Raw genomic sequence first — 18690 nt, forward strand, 5'->3', positions numbered from 1 at the left:
CTGGAAAAAGGTTTCATAGGTACAGTGGCAGCCCTAAAATTAGCTACTCTTTAAGGGAGTTTTAACAAAAAAAAACGCATCCGCAGATCACGCCGCACCACACTTAAATTTCTGTCCCCACCGACCCACGAACCCAACAAATTCGCCTCGTAGATTTGCGATTGTCATTCCATTTTGCCTTTTTTTTTTCCCTTACCCGGACAACGGAATAAATGACCAACCAGTACATGTAAAAATTGATAGGACGGACATGCGCGGTAGTTTATTTGCACCTCAGTCACACTGAGTGAACGACGGTCAAGTTTTGGTGCAGAGCTGCCACAAGGACGATGTAGGACAAGTTGTGAAAGGCACCACGTTCAAGTGAGCTCACAAGTTCAAAACCCACAGGTGGTGTGTCTTGTTACATGGTGGGTCATTGTCGTTAAACTTTTTCACGCTCATGTGGTGTCCAGGAAGGAAAAATGGGCTTAAACATTTGGCTTGTCTAGTGTTTACTTTTAAACTAATAGATTGTGGGCTATTTTATATTTTCGTAGAACTGGACCTGGCAGAAAAAGAGAGAGTTATTATGTCAAGACTAAGTTAAAGGCAAGCTGGGGTTAGGCAGACCCTACCAGTTATTATTCAACGTACCATCAGCAGGGTTTTGAACCTGCAAGGTCTTACCATAGAAAGACGTCAGCTTCTAACAACAAGACCAAGTTGGAAAGTGAAAAATCTTCAAATTCCCCTTTCAGAAAGAAAATTCTTCAAATTAGAAAAGCCCATCTTCTCCACAAGCAAATTTGAAAAAACATGACATCCCGATCATACTTTTTTTTATCACCAATAACTCTCATCGAGAATCGAGTCACTTAATGAATCCACCTCTTTGCAAGGTGAACCTTAGGTAGGAATAGGGGTGGCAAAATCTGACACAACCCGCCAACCCACTTCTTAGGCGGGTTCGGGTTCGGGTTTGGCTTAAACGGGTTCGTGTCATAAACTGGTCGACCTACCTAACCCGGTTATTAAACGGGTATGCCAACCCGCCAACCGGTTGACCCATTTAATAAACGGGTTAGCCAAGTGGGTCAACCCGTTTACCCGAACCCGACCCCGACCCGCCTGCTAACACGAACTCGACCCCGCCAACCCGTCCGCTAACATGAACCCAACCCACCAACCCGCCCGCCAACCCGTTACCCGACCTGTTTATTAAATCGGGTTACCCATTTAATAAATGGGTCGGGTTAGTGTTTGCCACATTTGACCCGTTTAATAAACGGGTCAGGTTCATGTTGAGGTATCCTGACCCACCAACCCACCAACCCTACCCGATTGCCACCCCTAGGTAGGAATATCAATGTTGTCAGTATGGTATCAGCCATGAATCGTTTGATCAGCTTTTCTAAAATCAAATTTTGTTGTTTAGCATATTGGACTAACCATCCCTCAGAAGGTGTTGTTAAAAGATCATCATTTCTTAATAAAATGGATGTAGCGGTGGCTTGACGAAAACTCAGAGTTTTTACTTGATCCAGATTGTGTGATTTATAGGCTATTCATAAATGATTTATTAATCTGCTAATAAGCCATTTTATGGCAGTTTCGTTTGGCATTTTATTGTGAAAGACTAAGATTGAAAACTCACTGAGACATTCATATGACCCCGGTGTGGTCGAATCGATAAAGTATGATACTTAGTTCTACGAGATGAGTTGTGTCAATTATGGTAAAAAAAAAGAGTGTCCGTCTATGCGCCAAAAAACGTTGGATAATTTTTTCCGAGCAACATAGCTAAGTGGTGGAGTGAGCCACCGCCGAACCATGCTGCGGGAGGTGGACTCAAAGGCTAATCCATGTTCATCGGGACACCCCAGTGGCGACCCCATTCACTGCGTTTCTATCGTAATTTACACCATAAAAAATCACCATATTAAGTTTTGAAAAGGAATAAAGCCGAAACCGCAATCAATTTACACCTTCCCTCCCATCAACACGCCTCCCTCTCTCGGAAAATAACATAAATAAACTAGTCCTCTCTTTCTCTCTCTCTCTCTCTGTTGATCTGAAAACCATTAGATAAATGCGTTTCTCTCGCTACCAGGAAATAACATGAAGACACTGTTCTTCTCTCTCTGGGTGACCACATAACTTGTTCTTCTCCTCGAGAACAATCTGCTACAGAGGCCACAGGATCGAGCACTGGACCTCCCTCCTCCCTTTGAAGATTGAAGGGGAAAAAAAAAGCGAGATCTTGTCCGTCCCTGTCCACTTCTTGTTGTATGGTTTTCAGGATGGAGTTGGTCAAGAAACTCCGGCGGCTTCAGAAACTGGAGCCTCCCAGCGTCTCGTCCCCGTTCGTCGTCTTCTTGCTGGCCCTCAGCCTCGCCTTCTTCCTCATCTTCCTCTACGCCGACGTCAGGGGCTTCTCCATCGGCAAGAGGTTTCTCCTCTCCCAGCAGCTCCCCTTCGGCCTCCGGTTCCCGCCCGCTTTCAATGCCTCCCTACCGGACTTCCTCGCCGCGCCAGCCGCCTGCGATGTCTTCGCTGGGAGTTGGGTCTGGGACGAGGGCTACCCTCTCTACCGATCGGAGGACTGTGGGTTCCTCGACCAGGGATTCCGTTGCTCGGAGAACGGACGACCCGACGACCTCTATACCAAATGGCGGTGGCAGCCCGACGCCTGCAACTTACCAAGGTCAGAACACGACTCTTCTTCTCCCTACTGGTTTTCCCCTTCGTGAGGTTACCGAAATACCATCGAATTCTTGATCGAATGACGGAGAGGGAACCCTGCTGCTCCTCCTCGGCAGTGGAGACAATGGATTCGGAGAATCCGCGTTGCCTTCGCTTCCTGGATTTGGGAGTTCGTCCATGGATGGAAAGCATTTTTTTTTGGGGCGGGGGGGCATTTTCGTCATCTGAAAGGATGAGGGTAGTTGCGTCACGGTAAGGGTGGGTAATTTCGTCATTTAAGAAGACTATGGCCTCTGCGGGGCTTCTTCTTCTTCCCCTGGCGGTGCAGCAACGAGGGGAAGCTTCCTTTGGGTTTCCTGGCCAACATTACTGAAATGCTCTTGGATTCTTGGTCAAGGACAGAAACAGACTCTCGTGCGGTTGGTTCTATGGTTCTACCCTCTGTGTGCACGATGGACTCGCTTCCTGATCTTTCTCTGCCCTCAACGTGTTCGTTCGCGTAGAAGGGCTAGTGTTTGCGTCGAGCCAAAAAAAACCATTGGTGGAATGCGTGTGACCTTATACGCGTACGAGATCGCATTGTTTTGGCCATGTTGCCACCGTTTTGTTGTCTAATTCTTTTCTCTGTAGACATGTGACCCTCTTGAATATCTATGCACCACCCACCTATATTCTTTTGAATTATAGAATTGTGACATTTCTGAGCCACCGAAGGTCTTTGTTTGTTTTTTTCATAGATCGACGTGATAAACGCCAAAGCATAAAACTCAGGATGATGTCCAAACGAGATCCTGAATTATAAGATTTTGGAAAATAAAGTTTGAAGCAATCAGTGTGTTCCCTTTGGAGAAGGATCAAGTTGGCCTTTCCAAACAGCTTTAAACCTTTGAACGAAATGTGGCAAAAGGAAGGAGAAATCAATGGGCCAACCCCATTGTCTTCATCCCGGGCACGAACTAAGAGATCACTCCAAGGAAGTATGCAGAGGGTCACGGACCGACCATATATCCTGTTCAATAATTTCTCTCTTTTCTTGCTCCGCAAACAGCTAGTGGTATACTGTTATCAAGACGCTTAAGACAATTGCCTAGAGGACGTTTGATACAAATGATCAAGCGTTTTAGTCCTAATTCTCTGATATTCTAAAAGGCTGCAATTGTTTTAGCATTTTTCCTCGGTCAAGTTCTAACTTATGCGAGATGTGTGAGGTACCAGACTCCTCTTCTTAAGGAGAGTTTATCAGGGAGTTCTGTCCGAGTTAGATAGGTTTTTCTTGTACCAAGCAAACTTTGTGCTTTGAGCTTCTATCCAAGTAGGTGGTTCTGGAATTATATCTTCAACTGTAGCTACAAAAATGAGGAGCTCCAAAAGTGGCATTCAATAATTTAAGCAAAGAACAAAGGTTGAAACTTGAAAGTATAATTTGAAAGAGCCATTTGAACAATTTATTCAAAAGGTAGGCATTTATCTTAGATATTTTAAAACTGAGGCTGCTAAACAGAAATTTGCCACAAGATAAGCACCCATATGTAATCTACCCCAAGTTTTATACTTATTTTCTGGTTGTATTTTTCTTTTTCAGTTTACTTCAGCTATTATTTGCCGACCTGATGGGGGAAATGATGATGAATTGATTAAGGGCTGTGAGGAACGTCACTTGGAATTGTATCATTCTATATTTTTCATTTCATTTGAGTTCAGCTTCATGAAAACTTCCTTTTTGTTGAATCTAGAAGCCCCTGTCAATGGTAGCCACCCTATCAGTACCTGTCCCTGTAACTTTCCTCTGAATCTACGTGTTACATTCTCAATGTAAAGATGAAGAACACATTTTTATTCTCATTGCCGCTACAAAATTGATGTCCTTGCTTTTAGATTTTAAGTTCTGTTTGCATATGTTCACAATCTTTTCCTTAAGTGGTCAATTTTCTTTGTTTGGATATTGGATAGACCAAAATGTGCTGTACTGGTTCTTGTTGGAATCTGATTTTTCATTTCCAATTTAATGAAATTTGATTTTGGCCTCTGTAGGTTCAATCCGACGTTGATGCTGGAAAAACTGAGAAACCAGCGGCTTGTTTTCGTGGGTGATTCTATTGGAAGAAATCAGTGGGAATCTCTTCTCTGCATGCTCTCATCTGCAATCGTTAACAAGAGTTCGGTCTATGAAATAAATGGGAACCCAATCACGAAGCACAATGGATTTCTCATATTCAAATTCCACGATTATAATTGCACAGTTGAGTACTATCGAGCACCATTTCTAGTGTTTCAGGGCCACCCACCTAAGGGTTCTCCTACAGAGGTCAAGATGGCCCTGAAATTGGACGTCATGGACTGGAGTTCACGAAAATGGAAGAATGCAGATATTCTGATATTCAACACAGGACATTGGTGGAATTATGAGAAAACAATACGGGGGTAAGCAGCTTGAAATTACGTAAAACTCTGAATTTCTTGTACAATGTTACCAAACATAGCTATATTCTGCTGATGTTACTTAAGATAGTTTGTGCTATCATAACCAACACTGCTGTTCAAGAAATCTGTTCTTGTGATTCATTGCCTTAATCAGAAGTCTTTTTGGCAAAAAAATCCTCAGCTTATGAAAATGCGTCTTTCTACTTATTGGTGATGATTTTTCCTACAAATTTATGTTTGGAATGTTTAGTTCATAATAATTTGTTTGTCATTCATTACTGCTATGTAGGGGATGTTATTTTGAGTTGAGAAAGAAAGTGAGGATGGGGATGAGTGTGGAGAGTGCATATCGCAGATCAATACAGACTGTAATGGGCTGGATTGAGAAAGAAGTTGATCAGACTAAGACTCGAGTTATATTTCGAACCTATGCTCCTGTTCATTTCAGGTAATTTATGATTTGCGTTCTTTGTGAGCTGGATTATCTTTCTCTTTAGAATTAGTTATGATGTATAGTGTGTGCATATGCATGTGTGTGTGTGCCTGGACGCCCGGGCCATGTGATTAACTACTACAATAACACTGCAAAGTACAAGTATATGGAGGTCTGAACATACCTTTGATTAAATATCATTTGCTGTACTTGACTGCAAACTTTTCAGAAATAGAAACAAAGAGTTGTGTGGTCAAAATTTTCCTCTATTTTTTTAATACTTCAAATTTTACAGGACTTTTAGTCCTTTCTTCTGAAAGGACCACAGGATGAGTGCATTCAGTTGCATGGTCGTTTCTGCAGTGTGGTGCTTCTGTAAGGGTGCGTTTGAGAGATACCAGGATCTGATGTGGCACGGAGAGGTGAGCCCCATGCCAAGATCCAGAGTTTTCAAATGCCATACCTCAGATACTCACTTGTTAATGATCTGAGGCACAAATCTGGGCCAGAGATCCTCACATCTCAGGCCCGGCATCCTTGGTTTTCAAATCCAAGGATCCTCTCTCAGATTTGAGAACCTTCAAACCGCCCCTAATTGAATTCCTATCTAGAATATGAAGTTTTGTGCATGCTGTGTGATACTTCCACCACCAGCTGTTTGCTCCTGAAATATGCTGATTCCTGCGGTAGGATATACCAGAACAGTAGTCTATGGTGCTTCCAGGTTTACTGCCGTTGTATGTACTTCCTACCACATGCAGTTGTTGCATTGCATAAAACAACTTCCCAGGATCTTCTATTACTTGATCTATGTGCTTGTCAATGGTTTGTGGAGTTTATCCTGGCACACCCACGAATTTGAAAGCGTTGTATATCCCATTACACTTTATGAACTAAATGTTTGAGCTTTTTTGGTTGGGTTCACAGGGGAGGTGACTGGAAAACTGGGGGCAGTTGTAACGAGGAAAAGCTTCCGGAGCTGGAGCCCGTACCAATTCATACTCAGCCATGGATTAATATGGTAACCATGGTCAGGGATGTTCTATCTGAGCATCAGCAGAGAAGAAATAAACTGGATGTGGAGGTGATGAATGTGACTCATATGACTGCATCCCGCAAAGACGGGCACTCATCCATCTATTACATTGGTCCTGAAATGGGCCCAAGCTTAATGCACCGGCAGGACTGCAGCCATTGGTGTTTGCCTGGAGTGCCGGATGTGTGGAACGAACTTCTTTATGCCCTCCTCAGACGCCAGAAGATTGCTGCCCCACCAACCAGCTAGCTGGGAACATGAGCGATGCACAACAAGAAGTGCATTAGCTGCCAATTTTTGCAGAGGAGTTTTTGAAGTTTCGTTTGACAATTTGGATTCTCAATAAGAGGTGTGGAGATTGTGCAGATTTGATTGTACAGAAATTTCAATACAGGACGATGTATATCATAATTGATGAAAGTTGAAAGGAAGAAATATTCTGAATTGGCACTAGATTCTGAGTCGCCCATGAAGTCATCTTGAAAGTGAACCCATTGTTCCAATTCTCCGTCCGTGTTGATACCAGAAACCAGTGTGGCTGTTACCAATTTTCCATGACTAGAAAGGCATAAATTTCATGAGTAACTCTCTTAGGGAACGTTCGGTTGGATCATTCAGAATCGCTTTCTCAGGGCCTGAAATCTCATGCTCAAATCACGGCAACCCGTGAGATTTGAAATCTCACGGGTTGTTGAGGCACCCGAACGTAACTTTCAACATTTAGATCTGCTGACCAAACAAAACTGTTGTTTGAGCAGAGCCATTTTGGCAGTGTGGTCGGAAACTGATACGGCACTCTGTCCGGCCAATGCGTGATGCATAAGGGCATGTTCGGCAGCTCTTTTCAGAAAGGATTTAAATCCTGTGATCTCAAATAACAGGGGGTGTCCTGTGATTAAGCAACTAAAACAAGTACAAATCACAGGTGGGCCCCTGTGATTTGAGATCTCAGGCACACACACCAAAACTCATATTTGGGTAATCGAGATATTTTATTAAAAACAAAGGGAATAACATAAAAAATGAAGATGAACACAAACAAGGTGCAAATCTAAGCGAAACCTCGACTCTTTTAAATAATCAATGAATTTCACCAAGCACCTCGTCTTCTGAAAATAAAGGAGAAAATGGAGATGATGCCTGTCGACTTTCTTGTCCAAATTGAGGAGACCCAATTGAGTGCAGCAGCAGTATCATGTCCTTGGATAAGGACAACTAGAAGAAGAACCAAAACCAACCCCCAACGAGATCCTCTAAATCGCCGTCTTCTCTTCCATCCGCCACCCATGAGACCCTGCAGCAACCTCAATCCACCATCCTCTGATCCAAGCAAGGTAGAAGAAAACCCATCACAGAGGCCTTCTTTCAGAAGCAACGACTGGTGCCACAATCTGTTGAGGGAGACCAGGAAATGAAGCAACCTTTTCACCTCGTGTCGGATTTTCCTTGGGCCGAACCGTCTCCGTTTTCTCGCTGCACAGAAAACGTCGGGCGTCCTGGCGAACGGGGAGATTTGCTCGGAAAAACACGGGAGACGAGATTTTGGGTGGCCTGCGATGCTGAAATTTAGGCTCCATTTCCTCTCTCTGCAGTGCGCGTGGAGGGTGGGTGTGAGGGAGGAGGTGCGTGATCGCAAGAGGAGAGGAGGGTCTTTGGAGACGAGTAACTGAGGGTGGGTGGTGACTCTGACTGCAGGGGAAAGAAGATGCATTCTTTGAAAACGGGAATAGAAAAGAGTGGTGGACAAGGCCGGTGCGTGGGTGGCTCTGCAGTCTGCTCCCCTTTTCTGTTTACTCCTCCTCATAGGCAAAGAGTCTCTCTGATGGGCTCCCCGAATGCTCAACTTTAAAATTTTGTGATCGTCTCTCTCTCTCTCTCTCCCCTCGAGTTTTTGCTTCGGCCCCAATGAGTTAAAATCAGTCATCAATATATATTTTGAAAATATCCGCGATAATATCTGTATTTTTAATTGACCTGAAAATATTAGCAAAATAGTGGCAAAGAATATAAAAAGCCGTGGATTCTACCAGGTTTGGGTTTTATTATTATTATTATTAAATAGAAAACAAGAGAAGGGAGAAGGAAAGAGAAGAAGAAAAGGAAGAAAGAAATAAATAAAAAAGAAAAAAAAAATAGAAGAGAAAAATAAAAAGCAGGTCACAGTCAAAGAGGGAAAAGAATAAGGAAAGGTGATTTTCATGGTCTGATGGTTAACACCCCCATCAGTCGCATCACTCTTTGATTGGCTACAATTACGTAGCAGTTAACATGTACCTAACTTAACCATGGTTGGCATTCCCTAAACTCGGTATAGAATATGTCAAACCTGACTCAGTGACTCGGACAAGTCAACTCGGTTATTAAAAAGTAATAACACAAATACATATTTCATAAATACAAAGTTATTTTTTAAAGTGTATATTCATTTTAAATGTACATTTCTTACATGTATATTTAAATATATATGTTTATATGTATATTAAAGAAAAATCTAAATTATTTTAATTTTTAGATATTTTTTTCTTAAATATAAACAAAACATTCAACCATCTCAATATCACGATATATTTTGATTGATGGGTTATATATTTTTTCTAGTTAATAAAATATTATATTATATATAAGTTTTCCAATATTTTTTTCTAGTTAGAAGAAGTGGTGCTTAGTGGAGCCAATATCAGGTGCCATCACATGGCACACCTTGGAGGGCAGATCCTGGCTTTGTTTAGTGCACCTTGCCTTCATGAAAGTGCACTAGTATTTTTGTCATGTGTATTTGCAAAAGCATAGCTCCATATGATGAGACGGCGAGGAAGGTCATCCAACATTCTATTATAAATAGGCCTTTCATCCACCCAACCCTACACATTTATTTTGGAAGGGCCTTAAATGTAGCATGCCTTCAATTTACCATTTTGTTCGTTCAAAAGTAAAAAAATAGTGCGCTTTATTTTATATTTTTGGTTTTTTTTTTTTAATTTATAACTATAACTTGGCTGACTTGATCGAGTCAATGTAAGGACTAGAATGAGTTACCAAATTTTTTGACTGGGTTTGTCGCCTCATGATTTGACTTGTAGTTTCCAACTATGAACTTAACATAAATCAAGACAATAATATACAAGTAAAATATAGTTACATATTTGGTTCAAGGGTTGTGCCCTTGGTGTTAAAAGGGCACTTCTCCATTGAACATATTTCAATCTAGTCTCTTTCCTAGGAGTTAGTTCTGCAATGCATGCAAGTGTAAAACTTTATAGAATTTCTGAACTATAAAAATCAAGGGAAATTGAAGGGTAGAGGTTTTAAGATAAATTATCTATCCGTGACAATTTTCTGTGTAACAACACACACACTACACGTTTCATATCTTATAGTGGTATCAGAGCATAGACTAGTTCTTCTTGAACATGCCTGATAGGTGCAAGCGTATTGACTAGCAGAGATCATTCACCCTCAAACTAGGGACAAAGAAAGGATAGAAAAAATTAGTATAAAAAAATCTGTCAATATTTATTTTTGTTGGCAAACGGTGAAAACAATTCTTGTTTGGGCAAAAACTGAAGTGTTAGGGTACGAACACATACCTGATTACTGGTGGTTGGTGCATAGGGTGCCCGCCACCGGAATAGTGTATAGTTGGAGTGATTTTGTCACAACAATTTATTGGGAAAAGTTGCAAAATATTTCCTTATTTTGATGATGGAAAAGTTCACATTTCTTTGTAAGGTTTTGGTGCTTTGATTGATTCCACAAAAGTGCTTTAAAAAGTGTTTAATCTCATATCTAAGAGGAAGAGATATTTGTTGTGGTTTAAATAGAGTTTTTGTTCGGTATCATATACTTTTAAAACTCGTGTCTTACGGTGGCTTGCGGAAGTTATTGTGCTTCATGCAGAAACGAATACATTGTTCATGCACATATAAGTGTGTTTGTGCGTTTTGTGCGTAAGGGCGCTTGAGGCATAAATGTAGTGCTTTGATGGTGCACTTTGCACTTCACGGTGACACGAGACACGAGACACGAGGCGCATGGAAGGCACCAAGGTTAGTTTTGATTGCACCTTATCCTTTTGACCAAGTCGTCTTTGACTTTTCATTTCTCGATTGATTTGGCTATTTGAAAGACCTAAAATAACATTTATATGGTGTTTATTAGGCGTTGTAACTGTTAGACGATTTTGGAGGTTCTTAAGCATTGATCAAAGGCAGGTGAGCGTTTAGGATCATTTTCATCCAAGTTTCAAAATGTTATCACAAAAAAAAATATTGGCCTTCCTAAAGTCATAAATCTCTTCATTTTCGTCTTTTGGCTGATTAGATTTTTGGATTCTCAAGCTCTCCTTTTCTATTCTTTTGTTCTCGTTTAGCTTACAAAGTTCATGTATGAGAGAGGCCACCTGATCTTGCGAAATAGTGACACTTTTGAGCTCCAAGCCTAGTATCTTAAAAACTCAGTCCTGAACAAACCCTTTTCACATCTTCAAAAATTCTAAAGTGGGGCAATTGAAGTTCTAAAAATAGCGATCTTAAGAATATGCCTCTAAGCTTTAGATCTTGATTTTTCTAAATCTTGTTTTTGGCCACCATTTGTTTCAACACAATCCACTTCTTCTTTGCATAAAATTAGACAATAGAGAACATAAAAGTGTGATTAAACGTAAAAAAAAAATCAAATTTTCAAGCATAGTTAAAAGTCATCGAGTGTCATCATCGAGCACGACCTCAAAGGAAAAGACTCAAGCACTGAGGGAAATCACCAAGTAGTGGTTCGATACCCGTTTGCCCAAAAGGGAGAAAACCCTCAGAAAGAAGGAAGAGCAATAGTGAGAGAGAGGGGTTGCACCAAAAGATCAGCGTGTTAGAGGAGAAAGCAACCTCGACAAAAATTGCCGAGTGGAAGAAGCTTGTCAAAGAATATCTTTTTCTCTAAAAAAATCAAGAAAAGCCCTCTTTTCAATTGAAATCGATTGAAGATCAATGAAGGTGACTTAATCACCTCGGATTGAGGTCAGAGAACCTTGCTTTCCACCTCTGAGGCAACACACCACCATCGAGCTTCCAACCTTAGTAATTGGATATTCAAAATGCCTTTTTACATGGTTTTTTATTGAAAAATGTGTTTATGTCACAACCCTTAATTTTTTAGAGAACTTTTTATGGGTGCAAACAAGCCCCCAAAGCTTAGTTCTCTTATCTTAGTTTATTTTTTCTCTCTCTTTGTTTTGTTGGAGCTAAGACTAACACTTCCCTATTCATCCATGGATCCACACATCAAATTGTTTATATTTTGGTATACACATGTGACACCCCAAAATTTAAAACTCGTAAACTTTTGAAAATACTTAGAAAACCTTTCATTTTTCAGAGTTTTTATCAGTAGAAACGTTTTTTTTTTGAAAAACAAAACAAGTTGACAACTTTGAGCATGTTACCGTAAAAATCCATCATTGAAATCATCATTATAAAAAACACTTTTAGCAAGACCATTAGTGAGCCAAGTATGTATTAATGATAACTTTCAGTTATACAAAATTTAGGGTTTCTCCTTATACAAACCTCAAAACCAAAATAGCATAAAACTGCGAGTAGAGGAGTGAGATCTCGAGTCATCTCACATCATGCCATCGGCTGTCTGGTAAACCTATTCGTCACCTGTGCCCATAAAATGTGTCAGTTTTACAAAAAACTGGCAGGTACGCAAATAAGACAATATAGAAGAAAATTAAGGCAAGACATGTTATGCTAGTATGATAAATAGTTTTAAGCAATATTTAAGCTACACTAGCATGAGCAGTTAACTATGCAGGAAATAATCTATTTCTAGCATGTATAATTGATTCCACAAGCAGAAAGCAATTAGTAGAACATAAGCATAAGCAATAAACAGTTCATCTATTTCAAAATGCACAATCAATTTATAATGTGAACAGGATAATCTTTGTTTCGATATTAGCTGAATTGTGGGTACACACAGACGTGAAACGTAGAAACAATCAAGATTGATCTGGAGGTTTATTATGCTATATATTTTATGATACCTCGTATAGCTAGCTGAGTCCGCTCATAAGGGGACGGTCAGTGACCAAAAGAGAATTCTTTAAAGGCATTCGTGATCACAGATGCATCACACTTCTACAGAAATTCATGTGATCTATCACCTAGGATAATTTCAAGTAGTCCCGTCTTTTAACTCTGGTGACTGGGGACACCGAGGAGTGGTTGTTAACAACTTGTTCATCGAAGTTTTTATATTATATGTGCAAGGAATCATCTTCTTAAGACCGAAGCGCCTGTACATAAATTCACGTCTTCTAAAAAAGAGCAAAAATGGTATGCACCCTTGCGCTCCCTATGAGACTTGCATTTAAGGAGTAACAAGTACAAAAAAATGTAAGTCTATGTTCTAAGTGCGACAACAAAGAAAAACAAAAGCAGTAAAGCGAAAGCAATAGCCTGTGCACTAAAGCATGACGGCAAAGCAGGCACAAAATAGTAACTGTAAAAACAAGCTTGTGCATTATAGCGTGGCAGTGAAGTAAAGACAATAAGCATAAAGGATAGAAGAGTAGTAAAGAACATAAAGTAATCTACGAAAGCAAAAACCTGTGCACATAATGCACAACGGTAAAGTAAAGGTAGAAACAGTAAAGACAAAATGCAGTAAAGACATAAAAGTAAATACGAAAGTAAAAAGCCTATGCACATCAAGCGCAACGGCAATATAAAGCAGTAAAGACATAAAAGTAAAAAGGAAAAGGATTGCGAAACTGCAACCTTGAATTAAAGGCATATGTATATAGATATACGCATACATATATATGGTCCATTGTCCTTTCTTTTTAATTTTAATTTTAATTGCTTTATTTTAGTTCGTTCCACTGTCCTTTCTTTTTCATTTTAATTTTTAATTGCTTTATTTTAGTTCGTCCATTGTCCTTTCTTTTTCATCTTAATTTTTAATTGCTTTATTTTAGTTTGTCTATTGTCCTTTGCACAACTTCTCCCTACCTTGGAGAGTCTCGAGGTTGCATGCATCTTCGAGTGTAAGTAATGTGCATGCCTGGCCGTGGGGCTCGAGCGGGATCCATTATGCAAGTTGCGAAAAGCCAAAACATTAGTTGGATATAAAAGGAAGAAAAAGTAAGGGGCAGGAGCGCAACCCCTACCCGCAGTCTGGTCTGCAAAAGAGACAGGCGCAGGGGCATGCCTTGCCGGTTTGCTGAATTAAAAGGGGTAGGGGACAGGGGTACATCCTCTGCCTTTCGACTGTTGGCTTGACCAAATTGGGGAGACAAAGGGGGTGGGCTCGACTGTTAGGCCAAACCCGAACCTGGCCCAAAAAGGGAGACAAGGAGGGAAGCAAGGGCTTCGCCCTTGCTTGCCAGGAAGCGCAGAGGCAGGACCAAAGCCCTTGCCTGCTCTGATAACGCAGAGAGGGGCCCGATTCCTCCTCTACGTATAGAGGGAGCAGGGAGGGGCTAGGCCCCTCATCTGCAGTAGTGGAACACAGGGAGGTGCTCGACCTCTTCTTTGTGTACAGAAGAAGCACGGAGGGGCCCAACCCCTCTCCTGCAAATAGAAGCCACAGGGAGGGGCTCGACTGCTCCCCTATACACATAAGAGACAGGGAGGGGCTTAGCCCCTTCCCTGCAACCAGGGGACACAGGGAGGGGCTCGGCCCCTCCCCTGCGTACAGAGGGAACAAAGAGGGGCTCAACCCCTCCTCTGCGAAAACAGGATGGCATGGAGGGGCCCATTCCCTCCTCTGTGAAAATGGGGAAAAGAAGAAAAAGAAGGAGAAGAAGAATAAAAAGAAGACAACACAGAGAGGGAGGAGGGTTACCTGAGAAGGTCGGGCGCAGAGTGGGGTGGCTGATGGGGGCTCCAGCGAGCTGCAGGGGACAGAGGGGGGCATCAGACGAAACGAGGGAAGAGAGAGAGAGAGAGAGAGAGAGAGAGAGAGAGAGAGAGAGAGAGAGAGAGAGTGGGCAATGAAAAGGGAAGAGAGAGCTCCTCCGATGAGGGTCACCGACAACGGTGGTCGAAAAAAAAAAGCGAAGAGGGAGCAAGGGTCAGTGAGGCGACTAGGAGAGAGAAAGGGCAAGGGGAGCAAGGTTTCTCGAATGAGAAACTCTCACCCCCTGCATGCTTTAAATAAGCACCAGGGGAGGCGACGGGGTACCTGGGTTCGGGTTCGGATCGGATCCAGATCTAGATCCAATCAGGTCCGATTAAAAAAAAAAACCTCGGGCCTTACAACATAGATGATATTATAATAACAAAAAAATCATAAGAGTTCATTGAAAAGTTTATTGAATTGAAGATCTTTATTTGTTTTTGGGGATAGAAATCACATGTATGAATAAATGTCATGTTCTTTTCCAACAAAAATATATTTTGGATATTTTTCAAAGGATATTCATGCATGAAGTCATGCCTATTGCTGTGCCAATGGCTATTTCTCTACCTTTGACTCCTAATTCAGGAACTTAGTTGATATCTGCATTAAGCAGCAGTCAAGTGAATCCTAAGATATGGTGCAGTCAAGTGAATCTTATTAGATATGGATCACATTACACGCAAAGTCCTACTAGACGATGCTGCCAGAGATGTTGCTCGGAAAGAGGTGCTCGTTGGCACTTACCGGGATTTTCATCTCGGGTTTAGTGTCTTTGCGTGTAATTCATGAGGCTAATTTGGTCAATGCTTACTTAGCTAGATCAATTAAATAGGTAATCACGGTTCACTGTTACCGTGGTAGAAGGTTATTAACAGTCCTATCCCAACATCCAAAAAAGGTAACGATTATAGTGACAAATATCGCGAGATTTATGAAAATCTCGCGATAATATTGCAAAAAAGAAACTTTAAAACGGTAATTTCTCTCAAGTTTTTCAAAATATCGCAAGATTTATGAAGAAACATAAATATCACGATTTAAACATGATATTCTCGTTTTAAATGGTTATTTATCATGAAAAAACCTTGTGTTTTTAGTTTTAAAACAATTTTATTAATATTTTCTTATAAAAATATTTTTTTGTATTTTTTATTTTATTTTTTTATTGCCAAGATTTTGCCAAAAATAATGTGAGAATTATGATTTTTTTTAAATTCTTGCAAGTTTTTGAAAAACGAGATTTTTACTTTTTTAAAGTTTATCATTATGGTAATGATGAATTTGTCAATCTTGGTAAGGCATGGATGAATTTGTCTATCATTCATGAGTCATGGACTGTTATTGAAAAACTTATTAAAAAAAATCCTGATATCGTTGCAAGCCTTAGGGAATTGCCCCTTAAAAGGTGACTGCAATTTGAGGACTTTTAATTTATTTTCATCTCTTCAAGGTGATTTTACTTATTGTTGGTATGAAGAACTCTTTTCTTTTGAAAGCACTACCTTGGAGTGAAAGTACTTTCTCGAGAAGATGTATGAACTTATTTTGACAGAAAAACTGTTTTTTTAGCATTTATTATGTGGATCTCATCATATATTTTTTATAGACATGTTTGTTTTATCTGTAAGAAAGAAGCCCTATTACCTATGAAAGAGAGTCTCACATGCGAAAAACCATGAGACGAACACCTCCTAAGAGAGAAAATCATTCATAAAGGAAAAACGTTTTGGGTGGACATAGTTGCTATTTTGAGAAAGTTGCCACGATTTTAAGTTAGCCACATGCAAAAATGGTCAGATTCCAAAGGGGGTTTGATCTCTTATTAAGTTGAACCAGAACCTCTTGAAATATAATTTTTGACTTGCCGACTACGACTTTATTTCGGTCGCGTCCCTCGTGACACGATCTGATACGCACAGCCATTATTTTATTGTCTTTTATGATCTTCTAATCACTTTTAATGATATTTTAATAAAAAATTTCTCGTATATTAACATATAAAAGATACTTTTTTATTAGTTAAATTTTTGGAAAAAAAAACCTTGTTCTCGTGGGCAATACTTTCCAGGAGGTTTGTGAACATAGAGTGTGGAAATCGTGTCCCGTGCTAGATCGTACTCGTGTCTTCGTGTCAAAGCCTGCGGGTGCTTTTGGTAAAGCTTACAGGTCCCACAAACGTCGACAAGCGATACGAAACAACCACAACAAAGGGACATTCTTATGCTTTCTGAAAAGCCGATGCGGGGAAGCGTCTTCAACGCCCTTGAAACCAGAGATGCTTCAGTTCAGCTACGCTAGAGTGTGGGGAGCCTTTGTTCCGTCTTCTGGGGTGGGAAGGTGAGTAGGTAAGAGGGAGGAAATCAAAGAGGTGAGAGAGGGAGAGAGAGCTATGGCGGACAGTAACAACAACGGCGTGGCCGCCGGAAAATGGAGAGATCTCGACAAACTGCTCCTTCGTCCGGGGCATCTCGTTGGCCAAAACTTCGAACCAGGCCCCGAGGTATTGCTTACTTTCCCTTTCCTCGTCCATGACAACTAATATTGTTCGGTTCTTCCTTCTCTTCCTATTCGATTTTTTTTTTCATTTTTTCCTTCTTGTGCCTATTGATCCTCTCACAACCAGAAAACCCATCTTTCGTTTTTGAATAATATCAACTATTAACACCAATTTTGATGTATAATGATCGTCTTTGTCCCCACCTTGTTTGGGTTTTCACTCAAGCGTTTGTTCAGCTGATGGTAATATTAGTTATCAAAAGGGTTTATTGGTTCTGTTTTTAGTTCATGGAGATTTGCTGTGTTGTTCTATACTATAAGTGGCAAGTGTATGATTGGAGCGATGTTTTAAGTGATGGGGAATTGTGGGGTTGGTGCCAAAATGCTAATAATTATGAATTGGGTATGTGAAATTTGCAGTTGAGAGATGATCTTCAGGCGTATGTGAAGGTTTTGGTGGTGGGTGCTGGAGGTTTGGGATGTGAATTGCTTAAAGACTTGGCTCTTTCAGGTTTCCGGAATCTTGAAGTTATTGATATGGACACAATTGAGGTTTCCAATTTGAACCGGCAATTCCTTTTCAGGTTCGTCAGTCGATTTTGTTGATATTTTTGGATCGCATGTGCCAGTGATTGTTATCACCGTGTGGCTCTTTGATGAATTCGTTGAAGCTAAGTAGTTAGCTGCTTTGATTAGAATGCTGAAGGAATTCGGAACTAGATCTTGTTGTATTGACCTTATTTATACTTCTGAAATTCATATGAGGAAGATTGAGGTATGTTTTGATAATCAAACTGGGGAATAGCCCCACTGCTGGGCTGGAACTGGAAACCCCGTGGCTGAGATAATGGTGTGACTTTACCAATCCAAGCTCTTCTATTCGGCACAAGAAAGGACTGGATGGTAACATATGTTTTGTTACATTTTTCAGAAAAATTTTGGTCCATTCCAAGTTGAATAGATGATCATCCTGTAAAGCTGACTGGCAGTACATTTTTAGGACTAGGAAAAATCGCTGATGGTTCAATAGATGCAAATTTTAGTACGGCCTATCCATGACATTCCCTATCCATGAGATTCACCCACCTATTAATCAAAACTATGCACATAATCCTAGCATGTCTTATGCAGAAAATATGTTTGCATTGGCTTATAGAATGAACATGACAAAAACACATGATCATATTAATCAGTGATGGATCATTTTGGTTGCATATAAGAATATGTATAAGTACTGCATATAAAATAAGAAAACATGTCACTATTCTTGTGAGTTGATGTAGAAATGAAATATTTTTTATTGGAATTTCTACTCTTACCTGTCTATCTCATGATTTATGCACTTCAACAACACAGTGGATCTGCTTCCATTCATGCCTTTTAGGCTAGAAGTTTTCTACAGTTCAATTACTTCTCTGTAAATTGCAGGACATAATCACTTTGCTGTCTTCTAAATATCTGTAAATGCTGTATATGGATGACCACTTAAATGAATCTAGCACTTTTGTGATCTTTAGAGTTGGCATATTTTCATTGACAAAAACAATATAAGAATGTCGTGCTGAATTGATCTTGTTTTGATGGTATCTTGATTCTTTAAGGTGATGTTTCTGGGGCCTTGTCATTGTCATTTTATGTCTCAATAGTCAAGATTCTGAGATCTTGCCTTGTCAGTAGTGGAATCCTTTTCCATGTTCATTAGTTTCTGTTTTTTCTA

At 40.3% G+C, this 18690-nt stretch overlaps 2 protein-coding genes across 2 annotated transcripts in view; both read left to right on the plus strand.

Moving 5' to 3' along the window:
• Positions 1-2223: 2223 nt before the first annotated feature.
• Positions 2224-7028, plus strand: LOC149833815 (protein trichome birefringence-like 11). The gene is made up of 4 exons (XM_090009866.1): positions 2224-2686; positions 4717-5106; positions 5396-5554; positions 6467-7028. Exons 1-4 carry the CDS (start codon positions 2271-2273, stop codon positions 6822-6824), a joined length of 1323 nt encoding a protein of 440 aa, XP_089865992.1. The 5' UTR covers positions 2224-2270; the 3' UTR covers positions 6825-7028.
• Positions 7029-16601: 9573 nt separating this feature from the next.
• LOC149833816 (NEDD8-activating enzyme E1 catalytic subunit-like) overlaps positions 16602-18690 on the plus strand; it is a 32489-nt gene continuing 30400 nt past the window's right edge. Inside the window, exons 1-2 of the mRNA XM_090009867.1 lie at positions 16602-16977; positions 17394-17557. Of these exons, the coding sequence (XP_089865993.1) occupies positions 16867-16977; positions 17394-17557 (275 nt within the window). The 5' untranslated portion in view covers positions 16602-16866. The remainder of the gene's footprint in view (positions 16978-17393; positions 17558-18690) is intronic.

Source organism: Nuphar pumila, chromosome 6 (assembly GCF_984573655.1).
Source record: "Nuphar pumila chromosome 6, dmNupPumi1.hap1.1, whole genome shotgun sequence".
Lineage (NCBI taxonomy): Eukaryota > Viridiplantae > Streptophyta > Magnoliopsida > Nymphaeales > Nymphaeaceae > Nuphar > Nuphar pumila.

What these genes read in the sequence shown, in the direction of transcription:
- LOC149833815 (XM_090009866.1), top strand. Translation starts at nt 2,271, where the DNA reads ATGGTTTTCAGGATGGAGTTGGTCAAGAAACTCCGGCGGCTTCAGAAA. An exon ending in GACGCCTGCAACTTACCAAG is followed by an intron (nt 2,687 to 4,716) that starts GTCAGAACACGA and finishes TGGCCTCTGTAG; the next exon opens with GTTCAATCCGACGTTGATGC. An exon ending in TATGCTCCTGTTCATTTCAG is followed by an intron (nt 5,555 to 6,466) that starts GTAATTTATGAT and finishes TTGGGTTCACAG; the next exon opens with GGGAGGTGACTGGAAAACTG.